This window comes from Alligator sinensis, unplaced genomic scaffold (assembly GCF_000455745.1).
Source record: "Alligator sinensis unplaced genomic scaffold, ASM45574v1 scaffold76_1, whole genome shotgun sequence".
Classification (NCBI taxonomy): domain Eukaryota; kingdom Metazoa; phylum Chordata; order Crocodylia; family Alligatoridae; genus Alligator; species Alligator sinensis.
Genome location: NW_005841865.1, coordinates 4,203,365 through 4,217,412, shown reverse-complemented (window position 1 = coordinate 4,217,412; position 14,048 = coordinate 4,203,365). Strand labels below are relative to the sequence as shown.

Sequence of the window (14,048 nt, the reverse complement as noted above, 5' to 3'; positions counted from 1 at the left end):
GCATCTATGGCCCCAAATTACCCACAGGGATCAGCCCAATACAGGCTTGCCTGTGAATTAGAATTGTGACTGGGGGGCAAACCCTGAAGAGCCATGGCTGCCTGCGGAAGAGGCAGACATGTACTGCAAGGCCAAAGCTAGGCCTGTCAACAGATGGTAGACACGCTCATTTATGTCTGTACCCCAACACCATCACAGAAACACCTAAGTGGAAAGGGGTGGAGTAATGGCGGAGGCAGAACCCCACAGAAGACGCCCATACCTGCGCCCATCGAAATGTACCCTACGACAGTCAGGTACCACCTTCCGATATCCTTTTCATTAACATCAAATTGTGGCAGGTGGTACGTAGAGATAAGGAGGCAAAACACCCAATGAGAGTGCGGCACCTGAGCCCCACCCCAGTGTGGCCCCTTGGTCTGGGTCATCCTACAAATCTAGTAACATTTTCTTTATCAATTACATCACACCCATGGTTACAAAGATAAAACAACAGCATCACAATAGCAGCACAACACTTGTTCCAATAAATTGGGACTTTTCTTCTATTAACTGAGCTGGTATCTTTTATTGCATAGTATTTTCTTCCTTCATAAAATAAAACACAGGATAATCTCTCCACTAGTAAAAAAAAAAAAATACATACAACCTAGGTTCTAACAGCTTGTTTAAAAATATGCTAATTGTGACAGCTTTCTAATTTCCAAACAAGTAAACTAAATGTCTAGTAAAGGTAGAGAGACACTTTAAAATGCAGGCAGTTATTTTCCAAGTTTCCATTCATGATTCATTTGTATGCACTCAGTCATGTGTGAGTCACTGTACACAGTCAGGTTTTGCATTATTATTTAAAAGACCACCCCAGTAATCCGAATCCCTGGAACACAGTAATGCAAACACATATCACTGGCTACCCTTGCACATGCATTCTTGTAAAATGATGCATTCAGATACCACAGTAATGAACACAGTATCAGGACTAGTTAGAAAATACAGGTAAAGGGGGAAATATTCATTTCCCATCTACAGAAGAGATAATTTTCTTTTATTTTGGTTTTCATAACACACACACACACACACACACACACACACACACACACACACACACACAAAACAACCCACATTTCTATTTGCTGGAGGGAAAAAAAAATGATTTTCTAAAAACAAATGTTTTTGTGTTGTTTTTTTTTCAAAAAAGTCTACTGATGAAAAATTGCTGTTCCAATGCAAAAATGTACCAACTCAATTATGTGAGTAAACATGCATTTCATCACATTAGTAGTTTTGTCCTGAAATAAGTGAAAATTGGCTGGTACTGTGGCTATAACACTGAACCCAAGCCCTGCTAGGGATTTCCATTGTGGATTTTGGCAAGTCTGTTGCTCCCTACACCAATTGTAAAAAATACAAGAACTTCATAGAAGACACTTTCATGGAAAATTGTCACCTGTCAGTAGCTTTTCTTTTAAACTGTCCTTTGAGACTTAAAAGTGAAATCACACAATAGGATTCTATAGCAGCATTGCCCAACTGGTGTGCTGTCAGACATTATCACCACTAGTGTGGGATCTTGTGGGGGCATGGCTTCTGGCAGGGCATAACTCCAACCAGTGCCACCAGTGCTGCCACTGCCGCCCCATGCTGCCACCACTCCACATCCGGTCACACGCCACTCCCACCCCCCAGCTCTGCGTCCAGCCAGTGTGCTATGGGATGAGAGAGGCTGTGTAAGTGTGCCATGGGATGAAAAAGGTTGGGAAACGCTGTTCTACAGGATAGTCCAAAAGCTTACAAAGGTGGTAGAGGTTGAGATGGTTTATCTATATTAGATATCATAGGTGCTCATATTGCTCCCAACTTCCTATAATTTGAAGGCGCCACCCCATAACCGTCACAGCATTCCAGTAAATACTGTGATCCAGATTTTATAGGTGGGTAGAAAATCCATCTATCTGAAGAATAGAGTAGCAAAATGAGCTGTCCACAGTCATCTGAAAAGCCTGTAATAGCAAAAATTCAAACCAGGCTCTCTCAAATTCCAGGCTAGACCAAAACCACCAGTCAGACCACACTTTGTTTCTCTTTAATGGAAATAGGATGAGATTTTTTTCAAGCTGGCCTAAAAATTTTAAGACTTAAGTCTTAAATTTACTGGCAGTTTAACTAGGAAAATTAATGGGTTTTACCTTTATTAAATGCTACCAGACTTTTCCCAAAAAGGTACAATACCAAAGCTTATCTTCAACATCCTAAATGAAACAGATGCATGTACTGAATACATTGGACTTTTCATGTTTATTGCAATAAACTATATGCACCGAAGTATTTCAAGGCATTTTGAATCAGATTTACAAAGGAAACAGGCACAAAAGAATAAGCATGCCAAGTTATGGGATATGAGCACCACATCCCACGCAAGCAGATGCTCCTAATTAACCACCTTGCATGCAATTACCTGATTTGCACATGCACCCTCCAGAACTTGATATGCAAATTATTTGAAAATGTTGTCTGAGTGCTAAAACAAAGCCTGTGAACTAAAACTTTTTAAAAATTACACCCAACCCACTTAGGTTCAGAGTATTGATATTAATGTTAATAATTATCCTTGCTGAAGTTTAAGTTTCTTGAGGGTTACACCACATGAAATACTGGGCCCTAAGCAGCTCAAAGCATTTCAAACATTAATTACAACTTTATAACCCCAGTTTGCTTAATAAGCATGTTTTATTGGTGGCTTAACTGAGGCACTAAGTGAAGTGACTAGAACAAAAATTATATAGTAAATCAATGAGAGAGTAAATCAATGAGTTTGCAGAAAAGCAGTCCTCTGTATTAACCATTAATCCTCATTCCCTTTCTGCCAGCAAGGTATTCTTTAGTGGACAAAAGGTGAATATTCCATAGTGTCCTGTGACAATGTTATTCTCCTTATAATACCTCCTCCGAATAGGTTACGGGACATGGAAATTTGTAAAAAGGAGGTTAAATTCTACAGACAGTAAACACCCAAACAACAAATACACTGCTTCAGAGAAAATATGAGGAAAGGATAAGAGTCTCAAGATGCGTAAACTGTGAGCCCTTTAACATTTATCCCCTTATCAACACCAATAATAATTTACAGCTAGGATATAGAGATGAAAAAGGAGCTCATCCTAAAAAAAACAAACAAACAAACAAAAAAAAACCCCACCAAAAAACACCCACACAGCTCCAAGCAGCTCAAGAAAAAAAATAAAACTTCTTGGGAAAAAAGTTTCCTTTTAAAGCAACCTCCAGCAATACTGACAGGTCATAGAAGAAAAATGAAAAACTGTTCAGATGGGGTAGGCTACAAACAAGGATACCCAACTGCAATATTTGGGCAGGTGAAAAATACTGTATCATGTCTACCCTTCATGTGAGAATCAAGTGATATTTCCAGAACCGTGTAGCCCCTTCCTTAAGTATTTAATGAATGATATAGTAGTGAAAATGTAAGTAGGCTTACAACCTCTGCTAATCTTAAGAAGTTACAGTAACATTTTACATGATATAGGGCCTGAAAGACCCTAAACTGTAACTAAGACCCTAAGTAACTCAAACTGTAAATGCACACACAAAGAAAGAAATGCAGCCTCCTCTGGCATGGAAGACAACAGTAATACATAACATAGATCTTATTTTTCTTTTTACATATAAATGGCATATATGGCATATGTGTAAAAATAAGAATAAGATCTATATAATACATTGCTGTTGTCTTCCATGTTACTTTCAAAACTTTCAGGCCCTATATGTCCCATATATAAGGTGAAACCCACCCTCTATCAAAAGTGGCACATAGACTTTCTGCCGAACAGGTGTAAGATCTAGCCACTAAGCACGAAGTACTGAGAAGCAGAAAACAAGGTTTCCCTCGTACTTTTGTCAAAAGACTCTGTTCTGGATGGTAGTTTACTCCTGCTAGGCTTCACAAAACAATATATGTCTCAAAGAGGTAATAAAAGAATCAGATTCCAGATTCGTTATGGGTAGGGTGACCATATTATTTTGAAGGAAATCCAGAATGGGTGTAAGGAAATCCGGGACAGGAAGCAACGTATGTACATGCATGCACACACATTGCTGACCCTGCCGATCCCAAGAGCCCTGATGGCAGGATGGGACAGCATGAAGGCCCATGGCCAGGCTCCATCCCCCAAGCACAAAGGCTGGACCTGGCTGGGAGTGGCCCCTGTGCAGTGTCCCCCTTGCTCCATGGCCACACTGCACAGCCACCTGGGCTGCCACGTGCATCCTGGGCCTCAGCAACAGCCCCAGCAGCAGAACATGACACTGCTAAGGACAGGCACCTATCCTGTAGGCCTGTGCAAAGCAACTAGTATTCACTTCAGATTCGGCTGATTCGGGGGACAATGATTTGATTCAGTGATTTGAAATCACTGTCCTGAATTGATTCGGAGATTTGGCCACCATCAAAAATCAGCCAAATCAGCCCCATCCCTTGCCCACTCTCCCACCTTTTTTTTTTTGCTTTTTTTTAAGCTGCACTGACCAGCTGCTGCCAGACGGGAGGGTGGTCCCCACTGCCCCACGCTGTGTGACAGGCTCTGTCACGAGCCCCCCGGCTCTCCCTGCCTCTGTCCCAGCCCCCACACAACTGCCCTGCCTGCCCCAGCTCCTGGCTCTTTGAAAAAGAAAAAAAAAAAAAGCCCCACTCCCTGGCTTCTGCCCGGCAGGGGGCGATCCCCCCTGCCCTGCACTGCACCGGGGGGGGGCTCTGCCATGAGCCCCCAGAAGCCCTAAGGCCACTGCAACAGCCGGTGAGTGGGGGCTTTAAAAAAAAAGCGTCAGGAGCTGGGGCAGACGTCCCCACACGGTCCCCTCGCCCTCCTCCAGCCTCCCCTTCCCCACCCTCTACTTACCAGCACAGAGTCCTGGGCCAGCTCCAGCGAGCAGGGGCTGCCTGAATCGCTGAAGCTCTCTGAATCTTTTCCAAATCAATTCAGAGAGCTTCGAATCAATCCAGACCTTTTAATTAGTCTCCTGAATCGATTTGGATTTGGAGATTCGGCCGCTGAATCAAGCCGAATCTCCACTGAATCGGAATCAGCACCCAAAGCTTCGCACAGCCCTACTATCTTGGCTCTATCTGCACAGATGCCCAAGCCCCCCCCTCCACCCCAGACAGGAGGAGAGGTGCTCAGCCCAGTCCACTCCCCAGCCTCCAGCTGCTGCTCAGGAGGAGCTAGGCCAGGCACGTATGGCTGAGGTCCCACCAATCTGGAACTTTTGCTTCATATTTAGCCAGCCAACCAGGAGAGCCTATGAAATCCAGGACTGTCCCACCCAACCAGGACATATGGTCACCCTAATTATGGGCAAAGACCTTATAGCATGTTCTTAAATGCTTACATGAAAGATAGTCAAAAGGTAGGAGAGAGGTCTCAACGGATTAGGAAAAAAAGAGCAAAAATGAGAGTTAAAGATGAATACAAAAGGAGTACACCTGTTTCATGTGTCCTTCTTCACCAACAGTGAAAAAAAATCTAACCGAATAAAAGGTTATTCACAGGTCAGTAAACTAATTTAATTCTCTCGTCTTTTCATACATACCAGACAGTATGTAGGATATTCCTACCTGGCAGCTTATTTGTTCTTACCAGCGAAAGATACCTGTCACATATCATGTGATATCATCACACTATATCACTTTTAACACCACAGCATTGATACATTAAAGAAGTGTAATAAAAGGATGCAAGTGTTGGTTCAAGTTGAAAACAGGTCTAGAACTGAGAAATCACAGGTCAATTGCCAAAACAATCATGTTCTCACACGCTTGTTTTCCCCCTCTGTAATCCAGGAAATAGAACTGATATGTAACAACCACCTTCTCTATCTAAATAGCATCTATCCTTCCCCATTGACATCAATGCGAGTTTTGCTACAAAATTCAATGCAGCCATGTTTATATCCAAAGTATCTGCATCCAGGGAAGACAGGAAATGTGAAGAAAAGGCCAACATGGCAAACAAGTCAGCAATTTAGTATAACAGGACTAAACAGAATTTTTTACTGATGAAATGCACACACAAAATATACAAGCATTTTGTACTGCAAAGTGTTCTAATTTCATGTTGCTGTAAATACCATTTTAGTTTGAATATGACCAGGTTTAATGTGTTTGCTCTGCTGTATCTTGTTCGTTTCTTAACCTGAAAAGAAACATGCCAGCACATAGGCAGGGAACCTGCTTTGTTTAGACCTTTTACCCCTTCTGTTTCTAGTAAACAGGAAAACCTGGCTTCTTGGTAAGCAGGGGCAAAGCAGACCCCTATCCTAATTGGCTAACTAGGCAGTGTTCTTTTTTCAAATTAACTGGTTAAGAGAAAAACAAAACAAAACACTAGAAGCCTGGTGACCCCCAGTTGGATATTTAGGATTATATCATCCCAAGGTACATAGGAAGAGGGAGCTGGGAGGCTGGGGGGAATACCAAGGAGGGCTGCAGTTGGAGAAACCAGTGCAAAGGAGAACTCAGGTACAAGGGAGTGAGAGAGTCTGAGTCTCCTCTCCACTCCTTTTCTTTGTTCCCTCATTGCTTTCCTGGGTTTTGAGTGGGATAATACTGCGTGGGTAGGGGGGGAGGGAATTAATCCCTGGAGCAATTAGATTAGAGCCTGGTAAGGCCTGGCTCCCCTTCTCTCGAGTTCTTTTGCAGTTTTTGCCCCTGGAGCTGTGGGATTTGGAACTAGGAATGTTGGGGTGGAGTCACCCCCAAAGCCACCATGTGGAAGTAGAGACCACCACTCTACAGCTTCCCAGGGAGCAATGAGGGACCCTTTGCACCACTGAAGGACCTACACTCACTAGCAGCTCCCCAAGATGCAGTGAAACCCACAGAGAAGCTTATAGGACTCGGCATCCTGTCGAATGGCAGGTATAGGGGTGCAGGCCCCTTCTCCCACAAACTAATCCTTGGGTGAGCCCCCATGTCTCAAACTGCCTGAGCAAGGGGTACAAAAAGAGGTGCAAACTAGAGACTGTACTTTGTATTTGGTAGTATTTTAAATTGTATTTGGTGTTTTTCTTGCCTTTGTTTTCTGTAATATATCTGTCCTTTGTATTTACATTGCTTGCAAGGAGGAGGTTTTGTTTATGTGGAACACCCCAGCCAAGTCCAGTGATCCCAGATTTTTGGGTGGGGACTCAGGCCACAGTGAAAATGTATTGAGTACCCCAAAATTTGAACCCAGCTCTTGTTGCTGCTGACCGGCATCCAGAATAAAGGTCACACTGATTGCGGCCTTTTCCATATATTATTTATATCCCAACGTTTCTTGTACGTCACAGAGTTACACACTTCAGCAACATTCAGAAGTTGAGTGCAGAAATCAAGAGGCATAGAGAAAGGGAAAGAAATGGTTTCCCTGGGAACTGACATGACATGAAGAAAAGTAAATTGGCCATTTGTAATAGCAGCAGATGAAGGAGAGAAGATTCTTCCAGTAAGAGGGAACACTGAGTGGAAAGCAGTGTAAGAGCAACTCAGTGCAAGAGTGTACATCTCTCTTCCTGCACTGTTGGTCAGTCCACTTTAGCAATAGATAGTACCTCTGCCAACTATGGAGTTACACCTTCACGTCCACTGGAAGAGGCTCAACATTCAGTGCTAAAAGAGGTTTGGTTTGATCAGACTTTGCTGACAATCACTAAGGAAGGAAGCAGTTATATAAGCAGAAAGATGTAGAGAAGATGTGGGGAACACAGCACAGGGGATATTATGGTGGGCATCTACTACAAACCCCCTACCCAGTGTCAAGACCTTGATGAGGAGTTTGCCAGGGCATTGGCTGAGGCCACACGCTCCCAGTGTATGGTTGTCATGGAAGACTAACTACCCAGACATCTCGTGGGAGGAGTGCTCAGCCAAATCCGAGCAGTCGTAAAGCTCTCTCTCATGCGTGGATGACCTCTCTCTGACACAGGAAGTCTATGGGCTGACGAGAAATAAAGTGCTGCTTGACCTCATACTGGCAACTGGGGATGACCCAATCAGCGACCTAACGATCGAAGGGAAGCTGGGTGACAGTGACCACAAGCTGATCACCTTCACTATCTGCCATAAAGCTGGCAAGTCAGTCAGTAACACAGAAGTCCTTGACTTCAGGAAAGCTGACTTCAACAAGCTAAGGAGGCTTGTCAGTGAGGCCCTAAAAGGGCCACAACCCAAAGGGGAGGAGAGTTCAGGACAAGTGGTTGCTCCTCAAGGAAGCAATCCTGGATGCACAAGTAAAGTCCATCAGAGGAAAGGCAGCAAAAGGGCACAGCAGCCCCCTTGGCTCTCCAGGGAACTGGTGGACCTCCTGCATCTTAAAAGGAAGACCTACAAAGGATGGAGGACTGGAACCACCACCAAGGAGGAATACTCTGCTCTGATCCGGACCTGCAGGGAGCAAACCAGGAGAGCCAAGGCTGCGACGGAACTCCAGATAGCAACAAAAATATCAAGGATAATAAAAAGTCATTTTTTAGATTTGTGGGGAGCCAGAGGAAAAGCAAGGGCAACTTTGGACCCCTGCTAAACCAGATGGGACAACTGACAACTGATGCCCATGAAAAAGCAAACTTGCTTAATGGGTACTTTGCATCAGTCTTTCATCAGTCCCATGGGACGCCCCTGCCCACTGTGGGTCAGGGAGGCCCGGGTGAGGGAGATTCCTTACCCTCCATCAAAGCTGACCTCATGAAGGAACACTTTGACAGGCTAGTCTTTGACTTCAAGTCAGACAGCCTTGACAGTTTACACCCCAGGGTACTCAAGGAGCTAGCCAGCATCATAGCTCAGCCCCTGGCACAGATCTTTGAGAGCTCCTGGTGCTCTCGTGGTGTAGTGCCCGAAGATTGAAAGAAGGTCAATGTCATGCCTATCTTCAAGAAAGGGAGGAAAGTAGATCAGGCAAACTACAGGCCCATCAGCCTGACTTCTATCCTGGGGAAGGTCTTGGAAAAGATTAATCAAAGAAGCCATTCTTAACAGACTGGCTGATGGCAATATCCTGAGGGATACCCAGCATGGGTTTGTTATGGGTAGGTCTTGCTTGACCAATCTTATTTCCTTTTACGACCAGGTGACCTATCACCTGGACAAGGGGAAACAGATTGATGTCGTATACCTTGACTTCAAAAAAGCCTTCGATCTGGTATCCCATAATCACCTCTTGGCAAAACTGGCTAACTGCGGCCTCAACCTCACCACGATCCACTGGCTGGGGAACTGGCTCTGCGGTAGGACCCAGAGGGTGGTGGTTGATAAAAGCCAATCGTCTTGGTGCACAGTCACCAGTGGGGTCCCTCAAGGTTCTGTCCTAGGGCCTATACTGTTTAACATCTTCAATGATGTGGACACTGGTGTCAGAAGTGGACTGGCCAAGTTTGCCGACGACACCAAACTCTGGGGTAAAGCATCCACACCTGAGGACAGGAGAGTGATCCAGGCAGACCTTGACAGGCTCAGGAAATGGGTGGATGAGAACCTGATGGTGTTCAACACCGAAAAATGCAAGGTTCTCCACCTTGGGAGGAAAAACCTGCAGCAGCTTATAAGCTAGGCAGTGCTACGCTGGCTAGCACTACGGACGAAAGGGACTTGGGGGTCATGATTGACCACAAGATGAACATGACCCTTCAATGTGATGCTGCGGCTAGTAAAGTGAGCAAAAACACTGGCTTGCATCCATAGATGCTTCCCAAGCAAATCCCGGGACGTCTTTCTCCCATTGTACTTGGCCTTGGTGAGGCCGCAGCTGGAGTACTGCATCCAGTTTTGGGCTCTACAATTCAAAAAGGATGTGCAGAAGCTTGAGAGAGTCCAGAGAAGAGCCACGCACATGATCAGGAAAACAGACCTTATGATGAGAGGCTGAGAGCCATGGGACTCTTCAGCCTGGAAAAGCGCAGGCTCAGGGGTGATCTGGTGGCCACCTATAAGTTTATCGGAGTGCTCATTATCTGGGGGAACATCCGTTCACCAGAGCACCCCAAAGGATGACAAGATGGAATGGTCACAAACTCCGCTGTGACCAATTCAGGCTGGACATAAAGAAGAACTTCTTTACTGTCCAAGCCCCCAAGGTTTGGAATAGACTGCCGCCAGCGGTGGTTCAAGCACCCACTTTGAATGCCTTCAAGATGCATTTGGATGCTTATCTTGCTAGGATCCTATGACCCCTGCTGACTTCCTGCCCATGGGGCAGGGAGCTGGACTCAATGATCCCCCAGGGTCCCTTCCAGCCCAAATGTCTGTGAAATCTATGAGAAAGACAAGGTTGATGAAGAGTGAACTACTGCTCATCCCAAGTTCTGGGAATTTCAGCCTCGCTCTTATATCGAAGTGATCTCCAAAGTCCTGGTACGTTCCACTTTACTGCCGACTTAGCCACATCAGTGCAAAGAAGCAAATCAGATTTCATTGAATTCAAGTGTAAGAAAACAGAAGTCAAGAGTGCATCTGAAGCAACAGGGCTCCCACTGCACCAAAGGTGGCCATACTAAGCATGCTTCAGTTATAAGAAGGCTCATATGGTCAGAAAACAAATTACAACATTTCAGTGATAAAGTATTTTAATAATCTTAACTAGGTCACCCATGATTTACATCTAGTGTTTTATGAATTTTATGCTTAATTTACTTAAATGCGAACAAGCTTATTTCAGTTAGTTTCTAAGCATAAGGAGAGAGCAAATGTTTGTTCAAATGGAAAGAACAAAATCAAAGAGGGAAAGATGCTCATACCTTAAAGAGTATTAAAAAAAACAAACAAAAACCCCACACAATTGAGAGCAAATGAGGAAAAAAAAATACATGCAATGCATCTTTAAAATGGCCTTCAGAAGAAACTTGAAACTCATTCTTTCTAAAAAAACCATCTTTTTCCACATATTACTCGTGTAAACAATACAAACTATCATGGGAACATATATATTACCCTTTATGATGTTCAACCCAGCATGATTTGTTAAAACCCTTAAAAAGCATTTGGCCATTTTACTGTCTAACTGTACTCTGCTGCCAATTGCTCCATTTGTAATGATCCAAATATTCAGCACTCAAGATTTACCCCATGGGCAACAAAATGGCAACAGAACTTTAACCCCTGCAATAAAAAACCTCATCCAATCCATGTAACAAGAGCTTAGCATCTGGAACAGTATAGTCAAGAATATTGCATTTAAGGCAGGGGCGGGCAACTATTTTGGGCAGAGGGATGCTTACTGAGTTTCAGCAAACCATCCACGGCCTCATGACAAGCACCCCAGGGCAGATTAATATTAATTTTCTAAATGTTTTAGGGGCCCCACAGGCCGGATAGAATGGCCTGGGAGGCCGCATCTGGCCCCCAAGCCGCATTTTGCTGAACCCCTGATTTAAGGGAAGCGTTAAACAATTAAATCTAAATATCATGGCAAAATATATGGAGCCTAATATTGGGAGTTCCTGAGATTCTGCAATTAATGCGATCAGATGAGAAGAGCTTGGAAATAGAGCCAGAGGTTGAACCCTGTGTGTGGCACTAAGGTCCCTCAAATCACACAGAATTATGGGATACTCTATGCATGTTTGTCAGAAGCACTCGGCCCATCAGATAACAAGGGCTCAAATTCTGGAGAAAGAAAGCGAGAGAGATAGGTACAAATGAAATTACTTGAAAATATCAGGTAATAATATCTATTGGGTGCCCATCAACCTAAGCCCACTGTCTTGTGAGCTATGCAATAAAGTGAAAGCTGTATACAATCCATCAGCCTGCAGCATTCTTCTTCTGGGAAATCAACATAACTGGCCTTTAAAATCATGCAATTTTGATTGATCCTGCTTATTTTTATTTCAGTAGACACATAATTTGGCCATTTTCTAAAGAACCATTAGAGCTAGACACCAAACACTTTCTAGCGTGTGAAAACTGGATGTAAATAATTGCTCATGAAAGGAACACCTTGCCAAGACAAGTTAGTACTAGCAACTTCAAGACCAGTATGTTTTTCACTTACTGTTCTTGTAATAGAATTGAGAGAAAAGAAAAAAAAGATATTCTTTGTCCTGTGCCAGATCCATAAGTTCTGCATCAATATTCACTCAGGTCTTTCACAGGCAAAATTTCAGATATTATATTTTGCCTTCTAAATGCCTTTCCAGTACTTCAGTAGAAAAGGCAAACAGATTGAGCTGGATGCTCCATCCCCATCCCTTTTTCTTCAAAAAAGGGAAATTAATGAGCCCCTAATTTAAGTGAGGATTACTATGACTAAACTAGAATTTTAGGCTAGGTACAGACATTACACATAAACCAATATAAGTGATTGGCAACTGGTCTAAACCTGTAATAGAACATAAGTTCAGCATACATAGACTGGTTTCAAGATGGTGGAACCCAGTCTAAGACTTGGATGGATGTAGTATTATGGTTCTCAACCTCTTTGCCATAGTGGACCACACTTGCAACTCTCAATGTACCCATACATCTTACTTCCTGTGTATCCGTTTTAAAAAATGTTTTAACTGGATGTCACATGAACTGCAGCAGTGTGCTGGTTGGGCCACCAGTTGAGAACCGCTATTAGACTTAAATCGGTTTAAGTTAGAACAGTATATTGAAGCCTGGGGCTGTCAGACAGGAGCCAAAAAAGCCCGTCTCCTGCCTGCACAGCTGGGCGGGGGGGAGAAATGGAGGCCCCCCATCACATGGCCCCGCACAGCAGGGGGAGGCCTCCCCACTCCCCCCACTGCTGCCCTTTTATGGAGCACTCCCATCTCCACCACCTAGTGCAAGCCCCCCAGGCTGTCCGGCTTACCTTGCTGGCTGCTGTTGGTGCTGGGCTCCGATGGGACATGCTGGGTGGCCCAGGGTCTTGCACCAGGCCACGGAGGTGGGAGCATTCCAGAGAGGGACAGATCAGGCCCCGATGCCCAACAAGGACCACCTGGGCTGCCTGGTGCACCTTGCCAGAGTTCGGCACTAGCAGTAGCTGGTGGGACTTGCTGGGCAGCCTGGGGGACTTGTACCAGGCAGCGAGGCCCTATCCTTCCTTCTCTGGAGCGCTCCTGTCCCCATTGCCTGGTACAAGCCCTCCAGGCTGCCTGGTGCATCCCATAGGCTGGTGCTGAGCTCTGGCAGGACACACCTGGGAGCCCAAGAGGCCAGCATTGGGTAATGGGGCTTAATCCTCCCCTCTATGGAGTGCCCCCATCCCCACAGCCCAACACCAGCAAGATGCACTGGGCAGCCCAGGGGGCTAGCATCAGGCAGCGAGGGAGGGGAACACTCCATAGAGGTAAGGTTCAGGCCCTTCCAAGCCCAGTTCTTCCTTTTACAGAGCTGGGCAGTCCCGATTGTCTGTTGGTCTTATACTCTTGAGCCCATGCCGTCTTCACAGGCCCTCCCCCACACTTAGCCCTGGGCTTCCAGGATGACCCTGGGGGTAAGGGGTCACCATGGCTTGCCTAGGGGGAGGTATGCTATGGTGGCCCCCTCTGGGGCTTTTCTGGGGACCTGGGGGAGGATCTGTGGTGACAATGTGGGGTTAGGAGCATGTGCCTGGCAGCCACTCAGGGATGGCTCCTGCTTGGCTGAGCTCCAGCAGGCTGGGAGGCACGACCACCCCCCACCTTCTGGCCTCAGTCAGTGCAGGTATTTGCATGCCTCCGCCCACCAAAGGGTGAACCTGAGTTCCCCTCACTCCCGATCCAATCTAAGCAGCTTAGATAAAGCCATGTAGATTAGATAGATTGTGCCTCAGGCTTTTTGAATGTGTGTACTTAGCCTCCTAGATTCATACTTGTGCTTAGAAAGCCTAAATCATGAGCAGAAAACTGCTCCATAGTCTGCCCGAAGAACTGGAACATTGAGTAATGGGAAATTCCCGCTATCTTCCAGCTCTGTCATATGCACAGATGATACCCACTAGGGAGGTATATAAAGTAGACAATCATCAGTTAAACTACATGAATCTATCCACTAATGCATTAGAAGTCCAGGGGGAATTTTTGTGGTGATCGGCATT

The 14,048-nt window shown here is 45.1% G+C and overlaps 1 protein-coding gene across 1 annotated transcript in view; it reads left to right on the top strand.

The window, feature by feature from the left end:
* Positions 1-226: 226 nt before the first annotated feature.
* LOC112548021 (keratin, type I cytoskeletal 9-like) overlaps positions 227-14,048 on the top strand; it is a 19,468-nt gene continuing 5,646 nt past the window's right edge. Inside the window, exon 1 of the mRNA XM_025191996.1 lies at positions 227-296. Coding sequence (XP_025047781.1) covers positions 227-296 — 70 coding nt within the window. The remainder of the gene's footprint in view (positions 297-14,048) is intronic.